The sequence below is a fragment of the Anguilla anguilla genome, chromosome 9 (assembly GCF_013347855.1).
Source record: "Anguilla anguilla isolate fAngAng1 chromosome 9, fAngAng1.pri, whole genome shotgun sequence".
Taxonomy (NCBI): domain Eukaryota; kingdom Metazoa; phylum Chordata; class Actinopteri; order Anguilliformes; family Anguillidae; genus Anguilla; species Anguilla anguilla.
The window spans coordinates 17,180,895-17,207,383 of NC_049209.1; the positions used below are offsets into that span (position 1 = coordinate 17,180,895).

Here is a 26,489-nt window from a genome sequence, read left to right on the forward strand (position 1 = left end):
GTATTTCAGATCAAACTACTATGAGGCAAAATTCACAATGTATTTATTTCATGTTTTTTTAAACCTATACTGACCTATATTACAACAATTTCATTCAATTAGTTAGTCAATTTAGCCTAACAGGCTACTGTAATTATAAATGGAAAGCTGTGAGTGTCAGAGCATGGGTTGTAAACATTAGAAGAGTCTACTTGATAAGGAAGACTTAATATTGCCTGGATGCTCAAAAATTAAACCCAGCATTTATATTCATAATACATATTCATATACACGTAGCCCATGTGAAAGCAGAGGCAACTGGTAATTTTAAATATAGGCTATGACACAGCATCTTTTTTTTTTTTTTTTTTTTTTTTGCACAAAACCTGTTCCATCAGATGAACAAACGCTCAATAGAAATTATAATTCCGTTATAAGTATACCTGATTTGTCCAAGGATACTTTGTGTGGATTAAAAACCACATGAACTTTGTAAGTATCATAAATCCGCGGGCGCGCAGAATGGCAGCCCTACCCATAAGAACAGTGACTGAACAAGTTATACAGGTGAAACCGCTGCGCGTGAACCACGTCGGAGATAATCTCGTTTTTCACAACCTTTACTGCCTTCAATTTGCTTCGCGAGACTGATTCAAACGCCTCGCGAGCCACCTGCCAGGTAAGGACTTAGCGAATGATTTGTTGATACTTTCTTGAGAGTCCACTCTATGCAAAATACATTCGTTCTCAAGAAAAAACGCACGTTTGGTGGTCAAAAATGTTTTGCGTAGTGATTTTCGACACGGAACTTGCGCAATATTTAAGCAAATACAGTCGTTTATTCAAATCGAAGTTAGCTGCCACATTTCACTGTATACGCGCACCTAATTGAAAGTATACAGAATTATTATCACCTATTCCTTTTTAAATAGTAAGGTTCCAAATTGAGGGTAGATAAAATAAGATTTCCGTCACCGTTTCCTCAGGGAACCTGCTGGACAGTGTGTGGCGAAGGACATAACGTTCTTACCTTTGAACACAATAAGAATGACATGCGCTGTGCAGTGGTTTTACGGAAATTAGTTTTGTTGCTATAGAGTTGTTGAAGCCAGTAACATTCAGTGTTGTTCATTTAAGCCAGCGTTTAGCTCAGTCTATTTCGTTTATCGTTTTGGTGACGCCAAATACAACGTAAATACATTTCTCTTGTATCGATTTCAATAAAGAAATTGTTGTTAGCTTTCTTATTAAGTATCCTGCTCTTAGTGTCTGTGCAATAATGGCTAATAGTCTTAATGTTTATTTAAATTAGCATCACGCCATTTCTCTCTTTTAGTTGTTGTCACTCAAAAAATCAGTATAACTTTTCAATAACAGAATGCTTAGTCACATAGTAATTCTAGATTTTTGAAAGAGCTCGTCCTATGATTTCGGTTGTCTAACGACTTTTTTGTTTACTTTTTCTTATGCAGATAAGGAAGGTAGCATTAAGAGTTGTTTTACATTAGCATTGGTTCTTATTTCCTCAAAATAATATTTCATTTTAGCACGGACATGACTGCACCTATACCAAAACCCAGAGCTCGCTACAGACTTGAGGCAGGTGTCCAGAAACAGCTGTCTTCAGACAGGTGAGTTAAACTCAAGTTTGTATTCACTTATCAATGTCTGGGTGAAGATCCATCCTTTGGATATTGCTCGTTTTCACTTTTCCTTCAGATAAACCTGTTTGCATTGTTTCAGTGTAGCTATATTTCTTTGTAGGGATCTGTTAAATGATTCATTGGATGCCAAAACAGCTGGAATAGTCCCGCAAGATTATCTCCAGGAGAAAAATAATCCTGTCGCCACAGGTAAATTGAAGTAGTTTGGTATGTAAATGTGTTTGCTATGTAACTTGTGTTGGCGAATACTAAACGTTATATTTGTGGCACTTAATGTGTATACAAATTTATAGTCATGGAATTTTTATATAATTATCAGTCATGGATGTATTTTAATTTGATTCAGTGTCATAGGCAATCTGCACAGTGACTTAAGGAGATGTGATTTTAATGTAATTATTTGAATAGTACATTTTTTCCAGTACATTCTTTCAAGCCCTTCAAGGAAGTCAGCCACTTAAAATCCGTATAGATCTTTGGTTGACTTGCCACCTCTAGTAGTACATTCTTAAACCTAAAGATAGCCTTTCTGTCACGCTGAAGGAAAATTCCCCACTAGTTACAAAACACTTTTCTCAGCATGTGAATGGAAGGGGAAATTGGAAATGTAATAGTATTTGAGCGTCATGAGTCATGACTACTGTGTCACAATAATATGTTTATTTAACCATGGTTACTTTTCTTGGCCGTGCGCTGTATTTTTATTGTGCTTATTTTGATTTGGGTCTACAGGAGGTCCTTGCGCTTATGGTATCGACAGTCAAGAAAATGGTGACAAGCCTACTGTACTAAAAGGACCCCCAAAAGTCCAGTCAACTAGCCCTACTCTCCAAACCAGAAAGGCAATGTGTTTTACAGACAGCGCAGATGGAAAGCCACTCTCTGACACTCTCCTCCACCCACCACCTTGGCAGAATCAGAGCCAGGAGGACTCCGCACACTCCCAGCAGAACTGCGGGCTGATTCCCTCTGCCCCCCCGGAAGACTCCGGGACAGGCGGTGAGGCAGCAGGTGACTCCAGTCAAAACCACTTTGTCTGGCCTGCCACTCCTCCAGCCAGCCCTACCGGCCACCAGGAGTTGGCTGAATGGGCCACGGAGCCTGGGTATGACACCAACGACGACGAGTGCCTCACCCCTGGGACTCCAAAGTCAGAAGACGAGGCCACTGTCAGGACTGAAACCAGACAAAGCCCTAAAGAACTGCAGGCTCAATTGCTTACAGATGGGTGAGTTCCGCACAAACAGGCTCAAGGTTCAAAGCAGTTCTCGTTGAACAATGTCCTTTTGTCACACAGTGTGTATGCACATTACCATATGAAATATAAGAATGACAAAGTGCTCCCATGGTATGTGTCATTGTAGTAGGAGTTGTTCTAAGATCTCTCAGATGAATTTTTTTTTTTTTTAATACTGCACCTTCATCTCACTCTTCCCCTGCTTGTGCTATCTCCACAGTAGTTCTCAGGTGTCCAGTGGCCAAGCCAGTGTCACCAGCACTGGACAGCCCCCTCAGCCAGAAAACGGGCCAATCATTCTGACCAAGCGAGTGAAGCAGAAGGCTCCCCGGTATGCGTGACTCCTGAGACGCATGAGTTGAGATCATGTGACCGCTGGCCATATTACATCACATCCAGCTCACTTGACAAATTTTGGAAAGTCATAGTCCTGTTGTAGTGGCATTTGCCCTCATGTCAGAATGATAATATCAGGAGCCAGTGTCCACAGGCATGTCTTAAAGTCACAGACTGATCACTAGAATGGCATGGGATGATACAGATCAAAAATCAGTATAACTGTACATTGGAGTCAACCACACAGTGCTGTCACAAGTACAAAAAGGTTTTTGTTTAATTTATGGACACATCTGAAAGTTTTAGTAATTATATAAGGAGAAAATGCTCCAGCGCGCAGATCAGACAACCTGTATGGTGTATAAAGGGCTGTGGTGGAAACTATCCTGATAGGTGGAGGGGTTATTGAGGGTCAGGCATCATTGCAGTGAGGGGGGGATTGGAGAACCACATGGAAATAATATGCTGCATAATTTCTTAAAATAAAATGTATTTTTCAGATATTGCAATTCACATTAAATGGGTAAATATACTCATTACTATCACTTTCAGATATTGTAATGTTTTTTGAAATGCACTGCTGTGAAATACATTTATCATTACATTTTCCCAAGGTTCACATACAGTGAGCTCCATAATACTTGAGACAAAGATCTGATTAGTCCGAGAATCTGCTGCGAATCTGCGCTTTAGCCATATGTGAACTGTTTGATTACTAATCAAAAATTGTGGAGTGCAGTTCAATAAAAAAATGTATTTGTCCCAAACGCTGATGTTCACTGTATTTCCACCATATTCCATAAGAGGAGTCTACTCAATTTTTCCACAGAGCCGCCACCATTCGAGTGAGCAGGAAGAAGCAGGGCCGGACAGAGTCGGGCGTGGGCACTCGCCCTGGCGAGGGGTCCCTCAGGGAGGGCGCGGTGTCCCGCTCCAGCTGGCTGGACGTGTGGCAAGGCCGCAGGTACGATGGCGCAACGGGACTTGGCGTCCATTGGATAAGGCGTATATCTTTTTAGCACGTGAGGCTAAATCTCTGTCTGATCTTCATTCGCCTGTGCTCCTCAGGCACCACGTGCTGTGGGCCACGTTGGATGGGCAGCTGATGTCTCTTTGGAAGAAGCGTACAGTGAGTAGGACCACTTGTTGTATTATTACATTTTTCATTGCCAAAGCTCATGCGGAAAGGTCTAAGCAACAAGCAGAACTGACGTCAAGTCATCTGGTACAACTGTTTGTATTAGTGGTGTTTGCTTATGACTGATAGGATGAATGGAAGTCCAAAGCACATAGGTGCTGTCTGCTGGTTTATTTTTACAAATCAGAGTTGTCCATAAGCACCGGCTGACTACTGGCTACTTTTATGAAATTATATATATATATATATATCTGGTCAGATTTGAAGGCTCTAATTTCCAGGAAATATCTGTTACAGGCATTTAAGAAATGAAAAGGTCTTAATGCACTCCCAGCCTGGTTATCCCCTGGCTGACTAATGTCTATCTACTGTATACTTGCAGAATACAGAGAGATCATCGAAAATAAACGGTCAAGACTCATGATTCTATTCTGTCAGCCATGTGAAAAAAATTATATACTTGAAATGTAATTGTATAAGCTTGAATTATATTTCATTCTGAAGTACAGTATAGTACAGTATAGTATAGTATAGTATAGAGGGAGTGCCTAGGCTAGGAGGCTCTTTAATTAGAATCATCATTTGTTTGAACAGAGCCACAAGTCAGCGGTTACATACTCCGTCCTTGCCTTGTAGACTTGGCCCTGGTGGCATTTCAAAGGCTTCCAGTCCGTTGTGCTCTATTTTGAGCCTCACCGCGCCCCCCCCCCCCCCCCCCCTTTGCCCCTGCGCGTTTCAGGACAAGTTCACGGAGATGGCGTTCCACGTGTCGAGCATCAGCAGCGTCCGGCCTCAGGAGCGGGCGCGCTTCTCCATCTACTTCGGCAAGAAGCACATCGACTTCATGGCGCACAGCGCGGGTGAGTCCGGCGCGAGGGGTGGCAGAGGGCTGGCCGGCCTCTCCCGGTTCGCCGCGTTTTTCTGACGTGTTCCCGCCGTCTCCGCCTCCGTCCCCCCCGCAGCTGTGCAGGAGGGCTGGGTCAGCTCCCTCCTCGCCTCCCGCGGGCAGGAGCCCCCGCCCCCGCCCGAGCAGCACGGCCCCCTGGTCATGAAGGACCCCCGCACCAAGGTGTACGCGGCCATCCTGGGACACAACCTGTGGATCTATCGCAACAAAGAGGTACGCGGGGCTGGGGCAAGGGAACCACGCGGACTTGCAGCCAGGACCGGCTCCAGGTCAGGGCTGCTGGTTCCGGCGTTCAGGGCCCTAGAGGTCCTATACACCTCATTGTAAAGGGGGAGGTGACTTCCTGTCTGTTAGTGTATAATGACTTGAGATGAGGTGCAGTAAATGCCATTTCACCTTGTGGCCCTCAAGAACTGGAGTTGCCTATTCCCTAGACATCTAGTGCCCCTTTGAGGCACAGTGTTTTCTGCTGTACCGTGATTACACGCCTCTTGTTATTGGTTGTCTGTTGACATGCAGTGCTGTGTGTTTTAAGTGCCAGGTGCCCGATTAGCACAACGTCCCTTGCATCGCTTTAGCAGCTTTTTGTCCTCGGTGCTTTGATGGTGTTCTCTGTGGTCAGTGGTCCGTTGCTTTGGGTAAATGTGCTGTGGTGACTGGTTGCGCGCGACAGGACTACGGTTTGGGGCTGGGGATGACCTACGTGTCGATGAGCGTGGCGTCGGTGAAGCAGACGGGCCGGCACGGTTTCAGCCTCATCACCCCCTACAGGACCTTCAGGTGAGCGAGCCCCCCTGCGCAGCACAACAGCGCAACGGAATGCGTTGGGAGTGCTGTGAATGAGCTTCTGTTCTGTGTGACGCAGTGAGAATTTTGTGACGTAACTTCTGTGCAGTGAGATAGGCTTACAATGTAAAAACTGTGATGAAAGTGAGATCCTATGCAGTGTAAATGCAGCGCAGTGTGAATGCTGTGACGGGAGGGAGGTTTGGTGCAGTGAAGCACAGTGTAAATGCAGCGCAGTGTGAATGCTGTGACAGGATTGCGGTTCAGCGCAGTGTGAATGCTGTGACAGGATTGCGGTTCAGCGCAGTGTGAATGCTGTGACAGGATTGCGGTTCAGCACAGTGTGAATGCTGTGACAGGATTGAGGTTTGCCGCAGTGAGGCGCAGTGTAAATGCAGCGTGGTGTACTCGCGAACGCTCCAGCATTAGCGGCTCAACCCCCCCCCCCCTACCCGTCTGGCTCCCAGTTTCTCGGCGGACTCCTCCCGGGAGCTGGCGGTGTGGCAGGGCTGCCTGACGCAGGTGATCCGCAGCGCCCTGTCCTGCAGCGAGGTGGCGCTGCGCATGTGGGCCAGCCCCTGGAACAAGGTGTGCGCCGACTGCGGCTCGGCCAGCCCCGAGTGGGCCTCCGTCAACCTGCTGGTGGTCATCTGCGAAGCCTGCGCAGGTGAGCCTGCGCTGGAGCCGCTCTCCGTCTGAGCTAACCGGATTTTCCGGTCCTCCATTAAAACCAACTGCTATTTTTAGGCCAGCACCGGTCGTTGGGTATCAACGTGTCCAAAGTCCGCAGTCTGAAGATGGACAGCAAGGTGTGGACGGAGCCTCTGATTCAGGTATGTGTGGAGCCACCAGTCTCCCGTCCCGGTCTGTTCTGAATGATTGCGGAGCGTCGCCTTCTCTCCCTGAGTTCCTGCGTCTGCAGTCGCAGTGTTGAGCAGCGCGGTCTCTCTTCCTCAGCTCTTCGTGCTGTACGGGAACAAAGTGGCCAATGAGATATGGGGCCACAACGTGCCCGCCGCCGAGCAGATCTTGCCGGACGCCACCCCGAACGAGCGCAACGCTTTCATGAAGGCCAAGTACTGCAAGGGGCTGTACCGACGGGCACACCCTCTGGCCTCCAGCCAGAAGCTGCTCAACCAGGTGAGGCTCCCGTGCTGCCGCTTGTCACCAGCAGAGGGCAGCAGTGCTCCGTAGCAAGTGGCCTTCGCAAACCCCGGAAGCCAGGGAATCCCCATCCAGCTAGCTGTGTCATCCCTCAGGTCATGTGCTTATTAATGCGATGAGGTCATTCAGTTGTGAGTCACCATGCCAGGACCGGGAGTGTAAGCGATAAGATAGGTGAAGTTTCGCGCATGACTCCTTTGTTTGTCAGTGATCGACATGTTTAGTTTTGGTCTGTGAGTACAGCCAAATGTAGTAAGGCTTCCCAGGACGGGTTTGGATCCAGTTGCAGGCCTGCCTGTATTATCTCTATGGTGTCGATCACTCACCCTGTTTCTTTGGTTCCAGAGGCTGTGTGAGGTGGTGTGCGGTGGCGATATCCCGGAGACCATGTCTCTGCTCTGTTCGGGGGCGCGGGTCCTGTGCCACTCTGGGGACCCCCAGTGCCCCTCGCCCATCGCCCTGGCAGAGCGAGCCGGTCAGGCCATGCAGACGGAGCTCCTGAGACATAATGAGTATGCAGGTACGGTCCATAATGTCTACAGTACCGACAAGCACATCAAACAGGCGCTGTGCTTTGGCCTGTTTAATCACCCACAAGTGTTTTTATATATTTGTTTGTCTTGGCAGAGGTCCCTGCATATTGCCCAAAGAAGCCATCTAGAGAGACACTGTCATCTACCACAGTGCCTGACTCTACCTCTACCGCAGGTACTTCAGATATGTGTTTCACAGGGGACGCAATGTCATCCCTTACCTACTTTTCAGTAGTATAGTCCTGAATTGATGCACGTGCAGCATATATGGTTTTCTAGAGTGAAGCAATTCTTTTGTAGTTTTGGAATGCTGTTTGTGCATGGCATGACTGCCTAGATTTGCTTTCATGCATTCACCCACATTTTTCTGTGGGATATCAGATGTACATCTGACATTCCAATGCGTAAGACTTGCCTGAACTTCGCCATCCAGCAAATAAGTGCTTTTATGCCCTTTACAGATCAAAGAACATTCTAGAACCATAAACCAAAGTCCTGTGCGGGAGTAACCCCTTCATGTGCCTAGAATATGAAGAGTTTTACTGTGCATTGTTATATAGGTATATAGTGTCCACAACACTATATACCTTTATAACTGCGTGCTCTGTCGTCTCCTAACGGAATCTGTGTGTGTGTATGTGCATGTGCGTGTGTGCATGTGTGTGTTTGTGTGTATGTGCATATGCGTGTATGTGTGTGTGTGCGTATGTGTGCATATGCGTGTGTGTGTGTGTGTGCGTGTGTATGTGTGTGTGTGCGTGTGTGTGTGTGTGTGTGTGCATGTGCATGTGTGTATGTGTGCGTGTGTTTGTGAGGAGCAGGGAGCCAGGAGGAGCTTCATGGGAAGCTGGAGGAGGACCGCTTCCTCTTCTCTGAGGAAAACGACTCTGCTGCGTGTGATGTGCTGGATCTGAGGGAGGTCATATCCATACTCGACCTCTCCACTGGGTAGGGATTACATTATGACTCTCAGTATGACCCTTATGATGTGCACAGAGCCATGTGATTGCATGTTTATGGCTGTGTTTTCCCCTTTTTACAGGGAGACCCATGAGTTTGAGATGCTGACACTGACAGACCAGCTGGTGTGCCAGGCTGACACCCGTGAGGCACTGCTGGCACATCTAACACACATTCTCAAGGTACCACAGCATCTCCTCTTAAACTAACAAAATGACAAAATACCCTATTGATCTGTCCTTGATTTCCTGGATTCATTGTATTGTACTGGTGTGAGTTAACTTAGTCCTTCTAGCACTCTGTGCTGTTTCTTCATTAATAAGACACAGAACAAGCTTAATTGTTTCTTACGTTCTCACCCAGCTTCCCTCAATACTATAGTACAGTCACCATATTTGTTAGGTTACTGGATTTCTGACAAAATGTTGAATTTTCAAAGCCTAGCTGTGATGTTTCATTGTGGAAAATCAAAGTGGTATTGATGTAATCACAGTCAACTTGCATTTAGCCATCTCTATTCAAGACATAGTTGTATGAACATCCTGTGCTAGGGCTAAGCTAACTAAGGATAAAGACAGGGTAGGTCGAGTGGAGGAGAGACAGAGCACTTGAACATGTAAGGCGGTGGTGAACTTATTCATTCTGAGAGGCCCTGTTTGATTGAAAGTTTGGGTTTGCTGCACTCGCTCCACTCGCCTGCGTTCGCTCGCCTGTCCCAGGTGGTTCTGCCCGGACCCGTGTCTGATGAGGAGCTGGAGGGGGTGTTCACGGTGTCCAGAGTCGCCATGCGGGAGGGAGGCGACCTGCAGCACACTGAGGTTTGGGTGGCCCTCAAGGACAACGAGATACTCATCTACCCCACTGGGGGGCGCCAAAAGAACAAGCTTCTACTGACCCCTGACACCGTCTTCAGTACGTATCACTAACAGCAATAGACAGCCAAACAAAATGCAAAACTAAACAAAAAATATGATACATTTGATAAAGTGTGATATTATATTTCCTCTTTAGAGCAGTTGTAATTTTTTGGCATACAGTACTGTGGAGAAACATTATGCTTGTGAAATGAAGAGAAGTGAAATATTAACTCTAGTTTACAGAAATACACCACAATTCATATAAAACCATCCTATGCATAGAATTCGAGTAGTGAAGGTTGATGAATCACAAAAGGGCTTTTCATAGTTTGTACTTTCAGAAAAAAAAGGGATCTGAGTGTCAATATTTGACAGAGGGTCATGTGACTTGAAGCATGTTAAAGAATGGTGTCTGTTACAGGAGCTCAGAGAAGAGAGCTTTATGCCTTTTAGTTTGGTTGTTTGGTCAAGTGCAGGCTGTGGGATCAGAGTGTGCTGTGTAATGTTGCTGAAAACTGACCGGCCTCATTTGTATCCACAGACTTGGACTTGCCTGAGAACACCGTTCAACTGATTACTGCAGAGAGGTCAGGAAACTAGAGCTCTGTATTCTATATTTTATGTTTATTCCAGGTATTCCATATGTAATTTGTATGTTTGTTATTTGTTTATTTTAACTCTACACAAAACACCTCACATAAAATTGTTACAAATATACAGTAACAGATATTACCTCAACCTGCTCAATTAGCAGTTACTGTAAGCATAGGGACGCCGTGCCACGTGGTAGAGCCTAGTAACTAATTGTCATGACATTTTGACATCGTGTGTAGACTGACGGTGTGTGTGTGTGTGTGTCTGTGCCTGCGTGTGCGTGTTCCGCATCTGTTCTCCAGGACTGTGTCCATGCAGTTTGAGCGGGACGAGCCCTGCCGCTCCTGGGCCATGGGGCTGAAGAGGAGACTGCCAGGGCCGGCCCTGCAGGTCAGCCGGCAGGACTCTCTGTACCCCTCCATGCCCCCTACGGTCAGCGGGAAGGTGCCGCCGGCTGTAGAGAGGTGCATCTCTCACATCACACAGTACGGTGAGTGTTTTTATACACCTATGGGATGCGTATGTGGCCAGTGTATGTAGACAGTAAGGAATAGATCACAGAACATACAGCACATACAGGGAGCTCCATGATGTTTGGGACAAAGACATTTTTTTCGTGATTTCGCTCTGTCCTCCACAATGTTATATTTGTAATCAGATAATTCACATGTGGTTAAAGTGCACATTCTCAGCTTTTATTTAAGGGTGTTTTTACCACCATGTAGTGCCATTTTTACCAGCGTGTAGTTTCTACATGTTTCACCGTGTAAAAATTACAGCACTTACATTACATTGCATTACAGGCATTTAGCAGGCGCTCTTATCCAGATAGACTTACACACACTCCGTTTGACTTGTGGGGACGGCCCCGCCAGTCCCCTATCTGAGCCATATTTACACACAAATTTTAAGTGGTATATCTGTGTCTGACTGAGATACTGCGCACACTGAGAGAGAGAGCGGCGTGTTTCCCGATCAGGCCTGAAGGTGGACGGCATTTACCGGCGCTGCGGCATGGCTACCAAGATCGGCCAGCTGGTGGCGGCCCTGAGCAGGTCGCCGGGCGCGGCGGAGCTGGAGGCGGACGAGATGGGCGTGCTGGACACGGCCGGGGCGCTGAAGCAGATCCTCCGCCAGCAGGTGGTGCTGATCCCGGGGACGCACATGGGCTCCTGGGTGGAGGCGGCGGGTACGTTTCTCACCCCCCCCCCAACCACACGCTCCTTTGGGCGAGTGTGTGACGAGGCCTTCCGTGCCTGATGAAGACAGGTCCAAAACAGCTGTTATGAAGCGTCTCGTAGGTGCAGTTCTGTGATGGTGACGGGTCACGCAAGGCAAACACGATAAAGGTCATTAAAATGGCGGCAGCTTGGTGGAGCCTCTGGTGCAGTTGGTACTGAAGTTTCAGAATAACTGAAACAAGCCCTTCCCTCCAGCTGTGACTCCCCTGCCTCCTCAGGCACTGCAAGCCCCAGTGCTCACCCGCTGTGCTGCCCGCTGCGGTCCAGTGTGGTTCCTGTCCCTCTGTGCTCTCCTCCTCCCTCACTTCCCTTTGTGTTCGCGCAGCTTGTTCGGACGAGACCAAGAGGCTGCGCATGTTCCGCAGGAGTCTGAACGGCCTTCCCCCCGACAACAGAGCCACGCTCAACGCCCTCTGTGAACACCTCTACCTGTAAGCCAGAGCGATTATCACACTGCACTGCACACTGCACCTCACGCAGGCTGTGCGCGTAGTACCTGCCCAGCTCAAATGCAATAGATGTGCGTCTGTTTAATCAGTCGCCGTATATTAGTTGTGCCCCTGCCCAGAAATGAAGATCCCGCGGCCCGTATCCTTTTCCAGCTATATGTGATTTCAACATTGCTTGAACTTTAGTTGCATTGCTAGGAAAAATGCTTTGAGATTTGCCTAGTGTTCGAAGAGACACAAAACCATAAAAAAATGTTTACAGATGAACATTTGCTTGTCTTGGCTTGCGTGCTCCGGACTGTACTACTGAGAACACTGGGGGGAGTAAAGCACTTTTTGGCGGTTTCAATGGAAGCGTGTGGAGGAGCTCAGCCATGTTCACCCGCTTGCTCTTGGCACAGGGTTCAGCTGTACAGCGGTGAGAACCGGATGACCGCCCAGAACCTCGCCCTGGTGTTTGTGCCCACGCTGTTCCAGGACCTGGCGATGAACACCAACATGGTCCGGCTCACCCGCGAACTCATCATCCACTACACCCTCATCTTCCAGGCAAGGCCTAATTTACTGTTCGGCTTTTCAAAAACAGTTGGCAGTATATATATATATATATGAAATGGAATATCTTTTTAGTGGTAGATGTGCTCACTGTTGGGAGCATAAGGCCTTTGTGATGTCGTCTTTGTTTTGCCGCTTGCTGTGAAACCTTATGCAAACTAGAGGCGCATATTGATGACATCACTATTGTCTCTAGGTCTGTGTTAAATCAGCGGTGAATGTGCTGTAATGTGAACTGGTGGTTCCACAGAGGGCAGTGAATGGCCGTGTGAGGCTGAAGCAAGATGTATTTTATTTGCTGTGCTCCACAGGGAGAAGGTGCGCATGCAGAGGCAGGTCATGAAGAACTGGTGACTGTTTTCTGAAATGTAACAAGCACACGACAGGAAGAGAGAAGAGGACTCTTCTGATCTGCTCATTACTAGAACTCTGACACATCATTTACTCATCAAATCCAGTTCAAATGACAGGACAACAGTATAGGCGGTAAAGCATTTATTTAAAGCTCCACTGAGATGCCATTTCCTAAAATGACAGTGTTTGCTGAAAATACATGAGAACCATAATTTCATACTGGTTTCAGTCTTTTTGATTGATGGTAAATAGATGATAGTTTACTTAAGGTCATTTTTGTACTAACTCTTGGTTTTTATGAATGATTAAATTATTTTTCATGGAATGGTTGTATTGCCAGCAGATTAGTTTTATTTTGGTAGCGAGGCGTTTGAACTGTAGCTGTATTTACTATTCAAAACGGGAAAATTGGGTTTTTTTATTTTGGGTTTTTTCACCTGAAGCACTTTCTTCAATAAGACATGAAACATAATGTGAAATGAGCAAGGGACCTGTAACATGAACACAAACATGAGAAAGCTCCAGCAAATTGAAAGTTATTTATTTTCCTGAGTTTGGTTTTTTTGTGCTGTTATTTGCCTCATTTGTTTCCATTTTGTGTACGGAGCATCTGTACTGTGCTATAGGTATTTCTAGTATTTTAATGGTATACATTAACTCTGTATGTATTATATGACTAATGGCCAATTGTAGAGCGTATGCAATCTAAAGGTTTTAGTCATCTACCCGTGTTTATATACGTGAAATGACACAAAAAATAATTATCACACTTAATCGCACATCACGTTCTATCCACTCACCACAGTTCACACGTGATTTTATGGCCTAGTGTGGTGAACTGCACACTGCCTGCATTATAACCTGTTTGATCTAGATGCAGCCATTGAAATGTAAAGCTAGGTTTGTAATTGCTAATCATTCTTTGTAAAAGAAGCAGAGGATTTTATACGAAGCAATAAACCAATACAAAGTGTGTGTGACTTTTTATTTTGTTTGCACATCATGGAAATGAATTGCACGGATTTATTGTGTTAGAATGACAAATTTAGGATCTAATTCATTTGATATATACTCTGTACAGTGCAGACATGAAACACCACAAAGCTGTGGAATTGATCTGGCTTCTCATAACAACATGTGAAGAAAGACATTATTCAGACCAGCAGTCTGTGCTTTTAATGTTCATCTTACAGAGATTAGTGAATTTTGATCACACTTTATTCAATCATGTTTATCATTGTTCTTTGCTGATTAAACATTTTAAATACATTCAAGTGGGATGAATTAACTTTTTGTCCTCTACGTTGCATAAAAATTTATTTCAGCAAAAAAGCCATGTTATTCCATTCCTTGAAGACAAATAATGTATTCATCAAATAATAATTAATCAGAATAAAGACAGGCATTTAACCAGTATAAAATAAATGTATTAAATCCACTGGTTTTAAGAATTACTATATTTTACATATCTGCTTAAAATATTCTTGAGAATCATAATTTTTATCTATAGCCATGCGCAGTCTAGTTGTATGTTTAATCTTCCTGCTGGAGGCCAATACTGTCCAAACACTCCTCAGTGTCCATCCTCACTGTTAGCATTAGGGTTTATGTGTGTGTGTGTGTGTGTGTGTGCGTGTGTGTGCATATCTGCATACTCTTCACTTTCAATCTAAGAACAGGAGGAAGCCAGAAAAGATGGTGTCATCGTCCTCGTCAGCGAAAAGGCCATTGAAGAGCTCTCCCCCTGTCACCTGCAGCCACACCTTGTCTCCCGCCTGCAGGTGCAGCACGGCGCCTCCGGCCGCCTGGTCCTCGCTGCTCTGGTAGTTGTCCGTGGTGTGGACGATGCGCTCCCCGTTCCTGATCAGGGCCACCTTCACGTTGCGGGAGTACACGGTGATGTGGTAGCTGAAGTAGTACGCCCCAGGCAAGGCGCACGTGAAGCGGCCGGTGCGGGGGTCGTAGTGCTGCTGCTTGTTGTAGATGATTTTATCGAAGCGAATGGGCGTGTTCACGGGAGGGAGTTTGCTGTTTTCGGTCAGGCCCACAGAGAAGGCGCTCTTCCCTATGTTGGGCATGTCGCCGGGGACCCCCTTCTCTCCCAGCTCTCCTTTCGTCCCTTTTTCCCCTCTGTACCCGATGCTGCCCTTCTGACCCTGAAGCCCTATCTCTCCCTTAGGGCCCTGCCGTCCCGTGGGGCCCATGGGCCCTGGAAAGCCCTTCTCTCCCTGAAGGCCAATGTCGCCTTGCTGGCCCATGGGGCCCTGAGGACCAACGTCACCCTTTATCCCCTGAGGGCCAGGCAGACCCAGCTCTCCTTTTTGTCCTTTAGGGCCCAAGACCCCTGGAACACCCTGTGGACCCATCTTCCCAGGAAACCCCCGATCCCCATTATCTCCCCGTCTCCCCTTCATGCCTGCCATGCCTGCAGCACCTGCCAAACAATGGGGGAGGGGCTTTGCCAATCATTTCAATATTCAAATCTATTCATTTACTAAAGTATTGATTGGTCATTGTAAGCATGTGGCAATGATGCAAGTCTTTGAGGTTTAATATAAACCTATGACGCACAACACAGCAGTGCCCTCTCTGTGATCAAAACATAGCTGATGAGCTCAAACAGCATAGAAAATGCAATGATGGTAACACAGATAGTGATTAGGAAAGATGTAGTTTTCATGGGGCAGTATTTACCAGTTACCAACCAATATTTAACCACTGTATATACTGTATGCCCCTGTATATTTTTTTGTGACCCACCTGGCTCTCCTTTGTCTCCCTTGGCACCATCCTGCCCTGCTGTACCACATGTACCGACAGGTCCTGCCACAAAAACAACATTCTTACGCAACTCTATTTTGTGTTATAGACACTCTAGGCAAGAGCAGCAATGTTCTAACATGGTTTATTTTTATAGTGTTGCACACCGTTTTTCTTCACCCTCTTTTATTGAGGAAAAGAACCAAAATTAATTATTCAGAAAAACACATATTCCACAGTATCAATGATGTCACACAGCCCTAGCGTTACCTTGGTCTCCCCTGTCCCCCTTGGCTCCGTCTCGCCCGTCGCGGCCCGGCGCCCCGTTGTGGCCGGGGTCACCTGGGATTCCAGGGTGTCCACACATACAGGTGTCCCGCTGTGGACCCTCCTGCGCTGTGTCCCCCACAGCCAGCAGCGACAGCAGGAGGAGCCCCCTGAACCACAGCATGCTCACACACACCCAAGACAAACGCTGCTACACGCATACACACTGTAGCACTGAACCACAACTGCAGCCGCACACTGTGCAGAGTCCACAGAGCAGCACAGAGCAGACAGAGAACTGCAACCAGGCTCTGCTTGGTTACTTATTGGTCCATGATTAGTTGTACATCCACTGCTGGCTAATGTATCTGTATGGCTCTTTTCTCTTCCATCCGAGTTTTCAGGCATGTGGGTAATGATAAACCCACACTGTGAGTCCGCCATTAATTCTGCACACGCACACGGTGACTTAATGAAAGCACTCACTGTAGTGTCCTCAGCCACCATAATTGTGCAGATGGTTTTTGCGCTGGCAAATCTGGATGTGAACATGTTACCTTTGAACTGCAACTGGATGCAAGCCCAGATTTAATACATGGAACTGTTCTGCTTCTGTTAGAACTCCACCAGATGGCCCTCATTCTGTAGCAAGAAACAAAACATGCATTTGTGGTTTAACTCAAGAGGCAAAGACACATTAAAATTCTCCCTTCCTTCCCCCGGAAGGTCTGTAGCATCAAAGCCATCCAAGACTAAAATGTCTATATCCATACAATTCAAATATAACCGATTACAGGACTTACTTCAACACTTGAGTCATACTTTATGCTTTGTAGCTGGAGTTTGTTGTGTCAGATTATGGAGGTAACTGTTAAGGTTAACTTTACGTTAGCCTAGCTAACTAAAATCATAAAATCAGTGAATGGATGAGCGAGTGAATGATCTTTTTGGTTTGGGTTTAATTAAACCTTTTCTTTTGAGATAAGGTTACTTGCGAGCTAGCTTTGTAAGCAGCTGATATCCAATATCACAAATTTAACGTTATTTTATACTGAAATTATTAGCCAACTTGTCAGTTCATCACGCTGTGTTGCTGTTTGGTAAAATACATGTGGAATTAATCTCACTTGGCTTTCAGTAATTTTCTTTATTGCATTCAGTGTTATAAGGAAACAGGCATTATTGCATGTACCTTGGAGAATCTTTGCCAAAAATGTCTATGAAACTGAAGGCTTTTGTCTTGGCCTTTTGTTCACAGGTGCATCAACACAGAGAGGGCAGGCTTCAACCAGAGTGATTGCACTTTTGTGCTACACATTGGTGGTGGTTGAGGTGAGTTTCCCCCATTGCAATATAAATGCAATGTTTCATTCATTCATCTAAGGTTTTTAAATAGCTGATTTTCCATTATTTTTGAATTGTTTTAAAATCTTTTCTGAAGATTTCAGTGTTATTGTGCTTGTACATTTGCATTTAAAACAGATGTTTACATAATTTTGCATAATACAAATATATTTCTTTTGATTGTTTATATACGGTTCTCATTGTGTAAGCTCCTGACAAATTCTTCATGGTGTTCTAAGTCCTATGGACATACATTTTGGTAGCATAAAAAACGTAACATGTAATATGGATATTGTCTTTGATTTTAATTTACCTCATTAGAAAAGGGGTCGTAAAATGCCAGCAGCCATACCACCTGCATCCTGCTCCAGCAGAATGACTGAAGCTAAGCAAGTGTGGACTTGGCTTACTTGGAATGGAGTCCACCTGGGAAGATTAAGTTGTTGCTGGAAGTGGTGTTGGTGGGCCAGCAGGGTACAGTTGGCCCTCTGGGCAAATAATCACCAATGTCCCAGTGCAGTAATTGGGACACTGTGCTGTAGGAGACACTGTCTTTTGGATGAGAGGTTAAACCAAAGTCCTCACTCACTGTAGTCATTGAAGACCCAATGACACCAAGAGTAGGAGGTTCCCTGATGTCCTGACCAAATTCTCAATCTGCCACCTAATCATCCCCTGGTATAATATTTCTAATATGGATAAAGAATTGTTTTCTTCCTCCTGTGGCAAGCGTTTGAGCACAAAATGACTGCCATTCATCATCCAGGTGGGTGTTACACAGTGGTAGTAAGTTTCTACCTCATCACTGTTTTGTTTGAGAGTGAGAAGTGCTATAAGAAATGCTACAAATTATTAATATTATCATTATTGTTATTATTATTACAAATGACATTAAATGGGCTACTAAGTTGCATTATTTTTTACAGTTGATATGTGAAAATAAAAGTTATTATTGTAATACAGTAAACAACTGTTTACTGTAATTCTACAGTAGCATACAGTAGCATCATGGTCTAATTTGCTGTAGGATCACTGTATATAGTTGTCATTTAATGGCAATATACTGCAAATATGTTACACTAAATTACTGTGAAGTATACTATAAAAGTACTACTGCTAGTAGCCAGTAATTTACCTTAAATTTGCAGCCATTGTTTTAGTGTCATACAAGTTATTATCATTAGAATTCAGGAGTGTTGTGCCCCCATATTTCAGTGCAGCACATCTGGCCAATTTGCTAATTCTGCCAAATAGGTCTGTAAAATAGTTCTGTATTTTATCCTCAAATTTTTTTTTAATTATTGTATTCATTATTAATATATTTATTTGATTTATGTTCCTTGTGAGGCACAGTTCTTAGGCAGCATGTTCTATATGCGATATTAAAACTCATCACATCACAGCCCAGGGATGCTCTAAAATTCTTGAGGGCCCGTCAGCCAGGGTCACTGGAATCGTCCTAACCACCCATCCCCCCACCCCCCGACCCCACCCAATACAGCAATTGTTTGCAAAACCGCTTAAATAAAGAAAGCGGGGTAGATGCTTCACTTAATAAATGCTAATTCATTCGTCTTTAGCTCACTCATTTTTACACTTGAGTGAACAAATACTCTGACCTCATAAATTTGCAAACCATTTACATGCAAACAACTTTCATCCAGGCTGCCCTTTTCCACATGTTTAATGCCACCCCTCATCTCCACAAGCCACAGAATTAAAAGGTAATCAAAACAGTTTGCATTGTATTAGATAAAAGAAAATACCAAGAATATTCATCTGTTAGTTTTCAAAAAGTATTTTGTTGGATGTGATTGGGATTGTGTTTTTTAATGCATGCTTATATCCATAGTGGCTTCAAAATAAAAATAAATAAATAAAAATGGAATCTACTGAATGAATCAAAAAACAAGTCACGAGTCACGGTTTTGGAATAAAATCAGATTCCACAACTGAATACCATTGCCAAACTGACTGGGAGGTTAACTGTAGTTTTCTTATGTTGACGTAATCAATGGTCACTTAGAGAAAAACAAAACTCTGCAATACAGAAATACTATGTTAAATAATAACAATAAAGACACAGGCAGGAACTTACAAACTACAGACATCATCAAACTTATAAACATTTGAGAAAAAACCTTAAATGTGAAGAGCAGTAGCACATGAAATATAATTTAATAGAGTTGGAAATGTTGAGAGCACACATTCACTGCTCTAAATAAACAAACATCTATATATATGTAGACTGATTGATAAACAGCTTCAGAACATAAAAATATTATAAATGCTATGGCACTGAAAGAAAAGTGACAACACATGACCTGATGCTATTTCATTCACTCAACTATCATACAGTCATACTGGTTAGTGAGATCAGAAGGAGGACATAACTGCTTAAATAAACATTTTTAAAGATTATTGTATTTTTGTTTGTATTCACAAATTGCATCCAGTAAAAGAAGGCACAAAGTATTAAGTCATGTTTTGCATATTAAAGAAAGGGGAAAAAAATAAAAATCTATAAGCACATGTTCAGTCCACTAATGGTTGTCCACTGAATATAATCAAATATACAGACTTTGGCCAGGTTTTTAACATTTGAGATATTCATTAATGGCACAGATAAACCCTCAGATAAACCTATCCACTGCCTTATTTCATACAGCAGTGGAGAACACAGCATCAACCTGAAAATCATATTTCAATATATAACGCCAGTGATCCTCCCTTTAAGGGTATGCCACCTCCCATCTCCACACTGATAACACAAGCGCTGTGGCACTGAAATAAACGCATTATGCAAAGGCATTATTTTTTCACCTTAGCCCCTGATTTTTAAAGGGCTGAGAGTATTTAAAAGGCTTCTTATTCCTACATTTAAGCATTGCCTCGTCATGAGGAGTGGATTCTAGGGGTAACTTTGAGCAGATGAAGTGTATTAGTCCTTTTTTTTTTACTAACTTCTCTCAACAAACATGCTGCCAGACCTATGCAAATATACTGCTCCCATTTAACGTGACAAGTTCAGGCACAGTAAAATGTATTGAAACAAAAATACTGTGTATATACAAAACTAAAACTGCCACATCGTAACCAATAACCCTCTTTTAAACATGCAATATATTAACATCCAAATATACGACACTAACGTACAGGACAAATTAGAAACATAATTTTATGTAATCCAGAAATACAGTACTGGCTCTGCAACTGCAACTCCATCTGGGTCATCTTATTGCAGATGTGTAATCAAAGTTCTAATCGTTCTGTATTTGTACCACTTCATGACATATGACACACACCTACATGTCATCGCTTTGAGCCAAATTTTGGATTTCACAAGATAAACATCAAACAATAAAAGTAAAGGATGAGAAAAATCCAAACAAATAAATAAATAAATTAACAAGACAACTATTTAATAAATATATTCATAATAATTTGGAATTAATAAATATGTAATTATAAGTAATAAATAAATACTTTTCATAATACTTTCCAAAGTTTCATTCTCACTAGTGTGTATGCTGGGGCATATTCCTGCCAAGCCTGCCGCCATTTTGTGACAGTGCTGTAACACAGTGTGACAGATTGGCCCCTGTGCTGTGACAGTAATACTGAGGGGACGCAGCGGTATACAGTGGGAGTACCGGGGGTACGTGGAGCTAGGGGGTTCAGGGGAACGCGGGTACATTTAGGAATGAGCCTAAGAGGCCTGGAGGAACAGTTTTACATGATTTGGCGGGGCATGCCGTAGCCCGTCATGCCCGACTGAGACGCCCCGCGGTTGCTGCCCATCTGCAGGCTGATCAGGCTCTGGCCCTGACGAAGCTGCTCCTCGGAGAACTCGCGCCGATGTCCTTGGGCTTTCCTGAGGGCACGGGAACGACAGAACAGGCAACCATACAGGTGAGTCGGGACAGGCAATCGCATAGGTTAATGGGACACAGGTTTTGTTTTTGGAACCAACTTTTATCCAATTTTTTTTTCCTTTTTTTCTGTTTTTAATGTCCAATTGTATTTGGATGGCTTGTTGCATCACTGCGAGATTCTCCACCAGCTTAGGCATGCGCAGCCAGATAGGCACGCTGCCTCCCCAGTCCACCTCACTTGTGCAGCCACTGCATTTGAGGAAGGCTTTTCAAGCTCAGCTGGCAGACTACAGGCACCTAATCAATTTGAGCCAGCTGAAACCCTCTGCTCCTCCTGATGATGTGGGAAATTATGCCCCCCCCCCCCCCCCCCCCCGCAAGACTCTCCGCCAAATCTGCACAGTCAGACGCTGGCATAGTCAGGATTCAGTACCACACTGTGAGGTGCATCACTGCACAGAAAACCAGGAAAGCCTCAAGTACTTTTTGACAAACGGCACTAATGCCATGAAGTGTAGCAGCATCACTCTTACCTGTGGAACCAATCACGATCACCACGGTAGTACCCATCATCCTTTGTGATGGCCACGCTCCCTAGAGCCATCAAGGTTCTCTGCACAGCAGCCATATCCTTTCCTGTAACCACGGACAGAATGAAACAGGGAATTTTTTCATGACACATACAAGCATAAAGTACCCCTTAATGTCCAATTCTCATTAAACAAACATGTCTGTGTCATAATGTTCGTTCAAATATTGCATACTGAACATCTCAGTAACTTCACTAAAAATATATACTGTACAATCTTTTCACTCCAGAAAGACTGGATGAATGGATGGCTCAATTATTTCATTTTAATATTTTTTGGCCTTTGGTTGGATATTACAACCATAGTTTGTTCATATTGAAAACAGCAGAAGCAGAAACAAACATGTGCATGGTTTTGACTTTCTTTTTCTGGTCAGTTTCTTGCAGTCTGTGAAAATCTGGATCTACAGTCTAGCCAGGCATGAGCTACTGTATCATAAAACCATTTGCCAACCTTCCCACAAGTCGACAGTCTGAAAGATGTCAGTTGTGATCACCCCATAGGCCTCAGCCGCCTTCAGGAACTGGGAAATCTTCTCCATCTGCCTGAAAGCCATCTGTGTCTCTGGGATCTTCTTGATTGGCTCTTTGCCGCGTGGATACAGGCTATTAATGAGTCTGCAGAGAAGCTGCACAGGAAAGAGAAATTCTGAGCCACCATGAGAAAACATGGCTGACTGTGCAACTGGTTGAAAATGCATTGCTCTGGGAAATGACCATCCAACAGCTTGGCTAACAGTCTGGATATTTGTCTTTGGCTATTTTTACAATTTGCATGAAATTTAGGTTTATGGTGTATACTCTTTTCACTTATTTTCCCTGGTGTTTATGATTTAAGGCTATAATCTAGCTTTTCCTCTTTTTTCATGTTACTGTGGCTTTGTCTTTGTATGCTCCACCCAGAAGCTGAACAGTGGAGACCGGAGTGCAATTCCTTAGGTGTGATAATATTTTGTAAATTATTTTTATAGTGTTGCAATGGTTAACGTAATGTCAAATACTACAATGTTGGTACTGCTATAGGAGTGGTCTTTGCTATCCACTGCAATGCTACTATGAGGTAGTAAGTGCTGAATCATGTGGTTTGAGTGTTAAGATATACTGAGTCATTCCCAATTGATTTCTATTAAGGAGCACCAGCTTCGTGTGAGTAAGCAACACAATTACTAAGCCAATTTCCTGCAGAGGGTGTGATTAGGTGACCAGATGGAGATGGTCTAATCAGAAATTTGGCCACGGTACAAGAGGTAAGACCCCTGCCATGGGATCAGAATCATACAGAATCAGAACCAGGACTTAATGCCCCATCTGATGGCCCTTCCCTCACCACAGATCCTCTCTCATCGCACTGATGCAGTGAGTTTATTCATCCAGTCTCTAGACGGCTCATTGCTGACGCATCAACACCACTTATACCACCACCACTTATAAATTTATTGGCTGCTACAAGGAGGAGGCAGTTAAAAACTATAATTTTTAAGGACAACAGTCAGTGTACGATGTGTATGTGGACAACAAATAGCAGGGTCCTACATTTTGCAAAGTGGTCACACTTCTTGGCTATACATCAATCATTATGACAGAAATATCACTACCGGGTCCTTCAGAATGGCATCCTCCCAATGAAACCTGAATGAATTTGCAGTACCTCAAAACATGCATTTAGTTTGCTTAAATTGCCATGTGCAGGAAAGGACCTTGCAAATGTGGCAGACAACTACTGACCAGCACATCTCAAAACAGGGAAAACCAACTGTCCTTGAACACATTCCAAACCAAAAAAATCATGAAACTAGTCTATTGAAATTATATCCATTACCATTTTAACACACACCTCAAACACAGAACACACTATATTTCTGTGGTACTGGAAAGGGAGTGAAGGGTCTATTTATAGTGTTCCAGCTACACACAATGTAGATATATCTATCTGCATATATCAGTTGCATCCTCATAAGACCCATCAATTCATTTTCCCCCTGTAGACACGAGTCTCTGGTCCTAATCTCAAGAACCATATATTCTACTTTGCTGAAACATACAATACAAGACTTTCAATAAAAATAAGATATATAATATTCTCACTGTAATTTTATCATCCAAAACAAGTGCATGCTGTCAAAAAAATTCAATACTTTAACTTTTTTCTGCCAGGTCGAAGAACGATGAAAGAACACTGTTTACTTTTAATTTTTTATATACAAGGTAGCTACATATAGTGGATTGTTAAAAAAGCTCATTTCTCATCAATATTTGAATATTTTGCTTCAATGTACCTAGTCTTTTCCATTCCTGTTCCTCACTTATAGTAATCTCTGTCAACTGCCTGCCAATTGTCTCCATTCAACTTTGAAAACTAGCATATCAGGCCCTCAACCAAAGCATTTCTGTAACTCACAAGGTCTCCCATCTCCCCCACATATGCATCACTGAGGGTCTGTGGTCTGTACTATTGACTCATGATCATCCATGAGGGTCTATAGCCAGGGACATGAATAAACTCACTGTTCCGTCCATTAGCCAGCTCTGGAAGTTGTGTTTTCCTGGCTGCGGCCTCTCCACGTTGCCCCCACACTGCGCAATGATCCAGTCCACCAGCCTGGATTCCAGTTCAGGGTCATACTTCTGTTCTATCTTCTCCTGCACCTCCCGACTCAGTCCGTAGCTGGGTCCTCTGTTGGCCATCACTGCTGTATTTCTCAGTACAAACTGTCCACCCAGCACTACTGCCCTCCAAATATGGAACAACACCCTGAAAAATGCACAAGACATGGATTAGACTAAATGCATTAGACACGGTTTGCAGTGACAGCTTAATTTCCTCATCAGGGTGTGTTTCCGTCTTTAGATTACCCTAGAACTCAATAGAGAATCCCAACCATTTACATTGAGATCTATGTTATTTGGGTCAACCTGACAATTATTACTCGCTGTCAATCCAAATTGCTTCCAAGGAGCATAGATTTAAGAAAGAGAAATCAATACAGGGTTTCAATGCAATGCAATATTTTGTTAATTTGTAATAATCATGTATCCCCATAACTACTCATCAGTCTAAGAATAGATGTATCCATTTAACGTGCTAGATATTCATTATTTTTATCATGTATTGTCTTTGGTGTTAGGTTACATGACAGCATGGAGAAATGGTGGAAATAAGCTCTTTAACCAAAGTTAAAAGTGTTGAATCCTGTGTGGGACTGAATAATAGACTGACGAATAACAATATTATCGTCTGAATCAAGTGTCATCTGTGAGGTATATTAAAAAAGATTTGGCTGTAGACCAGTAGAGCAATCTTTTAACAAAGGCAATTTCGTCCAAAACGTTTCTGTCATTGCCTTTGAAGTCCAAAACTTAACCGTAGCTGAATTTTAGACTACCTAGGAGAACTTCCTAATGCATTAACAAAATTTGTCCTCCCACCCGAAGCCAGAACTTATTGCGTAACAATGTCCTAGGACCAGCGGTCGTGTAGAGTAGGGTGTGGCACTGGACGTCAATTATAGTCAGAAATAAAAACGCCTTCTGTCACAATGTAATATCCTACTTTTGTTTTACATACGTACAATCCAGTTTCTAATTCCAATTCTATCTTTTAAATCCCATTCTAAAGTACACGCTTAGGTACATATGGTAGATTGCACATTTATATTTAATCATATTATTACGCGCAGTTTATTTTCTTCAAAATAATCGCAGGAAAATGAAGATTATTTCGAATGCACCATCGTAATAGCGCAACTGCTATTTAAATATAACCCTCAAATATCCTAATTCTCGACAACATGACATCAATGCGTTGACTTTACAAAATGATTTTAACAATGTAGCAAAATGAAACAGTGCTAAAAAAATATAATCACATTTTGTATTTTAATACATACATTTAAAACCCGTTTTCATTGTCGCACTTACGATAAGATTTTGTAGATAGGGCCTGTGTAGCGTCGTTGCTTTCTGCTCGTTTCACTCCGCAGTGACTTGCTGAAGAGGCTGGACAGGGGCGCGTGCGTGGGCGAGGCTATGAGCTCACTGTCCGGAGGCGGACTGCTCCACGTTTTATATGCAAGATGCTGCTCTGAAATAGTCGACATTTATTTAACAGACGGTCGCATCCTTTTATATAGCAGGAAGCAATTCAGGTCACCGGGGTACACCAGTGCCACAATTCGACCACCTCCTACGTTATTGTTACTAGTTCCTAACCTGTACTCCACAATTATTTTCTCGATATGACGTACGAAATAGTGCTACAACACTTCAGGAGAGATGAAGGCAAACTCATGCGTACGTTTTACCCTGGGAGACATGGGTTAAAATAACATTTCACTATAATCGCATAGACGCTGCAACTCAATATTGATCTTCAGGAAACAATTAAGCCTAGTTTAATTAAATGGGATCCACGAGCCTCAAATTCTGCGTTTCACAGCCCACAAAAGCTGCGTGAAGCTCTGGTCGGCCTCCTTCTGCACACTAGGCTACGTTAAATCTCCCGATGTTGAGTAGCCTATTTTTTATTTCCTTAGTAAATACAAAATACGAACAGGAACTAGAATGAATTAATGTTTCAGGTATTAATTTTTTTATTTATTCGTTTATGCAGTCGTGTGTTTTTCATTCGTTCATTCAAACATAAGCCTACTTGCAAATTAGTGTCGTCAATCAAAATCCAGTGAGTGATATAAGATCCCGCTTGCGAACGGAAACGGCTTTAATCGTATGTCTAAATTTAGCAAACCAGAAAGCGTTCTCAGCGATCGATAAGCGCTGTGCTTTCAAAAGATGACTGCCTTGCATAGCCTAACACATGTAAGTTAATACGCTGTGCCTCAAAATGACGTTTCCTTTCGGCTTAAAGGGAGTTTAGATGATGTGTATTGTTATTAATTGCCTG

General features: G+C 43.7%; 3 protein-coding genes across 6 annotated transcripts; 1 reads left to right on the forward strand and 2 right to left on the reverse strand.

Annotated features, from left to right (window-relative positions):
- The first annotated feature begins 470 nt into the window (after positions 1–470).
- On the forward strand, positions 471–13,727 carry LOC118236736 (arf-GAP with Rho-GAP domain, ANK repeat and PH domain-containing protein 1). 3 transcript variants are annotated; one of them, XM_035435334.1, is made up of 24 exons: positions 471–658; positions 1,527–1,610; positions 1,744–1,832; positions 2,376–2,871; positions 3,104–3,211; positions 4,046–4,180; positions 4,285–4,345; positions 5,094–5,214; positions 5,317–5,474; positions 5,935–6,041; positions 6,515–6,714; positions 6,795–6,880; positions 7,005–7,187; positions 7,557–7,731; positions 7,839–7,919; positions 8,566–8,692; positions 8,787–8,886; positions 9,424–9,616; positions 10,103–10,148; positions 10,458–10,645; positions 11,135–11,344; positions 11,722–11,827; positions 12,247–12,394; positions 12,712–13,727. In XM_035435334.1, the coding sequence occupies exons 2-24, from the start codon at positions 1,534–1,536 to the stop codon at positions 12,763–12,765; spliced, it is 3,249 nt and encodes a 1,082-aa protein (XP_035291225.1). In that variant the 5' UTR covers positions 471–658; positions 1,527–1,533; the 3' UTR covers positions 12,766–13,727. The 3 variants fall into 3 exon arrangements, with proteins under 3 accessions (XP_035291225.1, XP_035291223.1, XP_035291224.1); XM_035435332.1 differs by having other exon boundaries at positions 472–658; positions 3,101–3,211; XM_035435333.1 differs by lacking the exon at positions 471–658 and adding an exon at positions 1,065–1,170 and having other exon boundaries at positions 3,101–3,211.
- Positions 13,726–17,143, reverse strand: c1qtnf9 (C1q and TNF related 9). Its single transcript, XM_035435336.1, has 3 exons — positions 15,785–17,143; positions 15,515–15,577; positions 13,726–15,188 (listed from the first exon to the last, which is right to left on the reverse strand). The coding sequence occupies exons 1-3, from the start codon at positions 15,963–15,965 to the stop codon at positions 14,419–14,421; spliced, it is 1,014 nt and encodes a 337-aa protein (XP_035291227.1). The 5' UTR covers positions 15,966–17,143; the 3' UTR covers positions 13,726–14,418.
- A 1,648-nt stretch (positions 17,144–18,791) lies between these two features.
- Positions 18,792–25,704, reverse strand: LOC118235069 (transgelin-3-like). 2 transcript variants are annotated; one of them, XM_035432050.1, is made up of 5 exons: positions 25,508–25,704; positions 24,095–24,341; positions 22,044–22,218; positions 21,534–21,636; positions 18,792–20,999 (listed from the first exon to the last, which is right to left on the reverse strand). In XM_035432050.1, exons 1-5 carry the CDS (start codon positions 25,684–25,686, stop codon positions 20,858–20,860), a joined length of 846 nt encoding a protein of 281 aa, XP_035287941.1. In that variant the 5' UTR covers positions 25,687–25,704; the 3' UTR covers positions 18,792–20,857. The 2 variants fall into 2 exon arrangements, with proteins under 2 accessions (XP_035287941.1, XP_035287942.1); XM_035432051.1 differs by having other exon boundaries at positions 25,477–25,594.
- Positions 25,705–26,489: the final 785 nt, after the last annotated feature.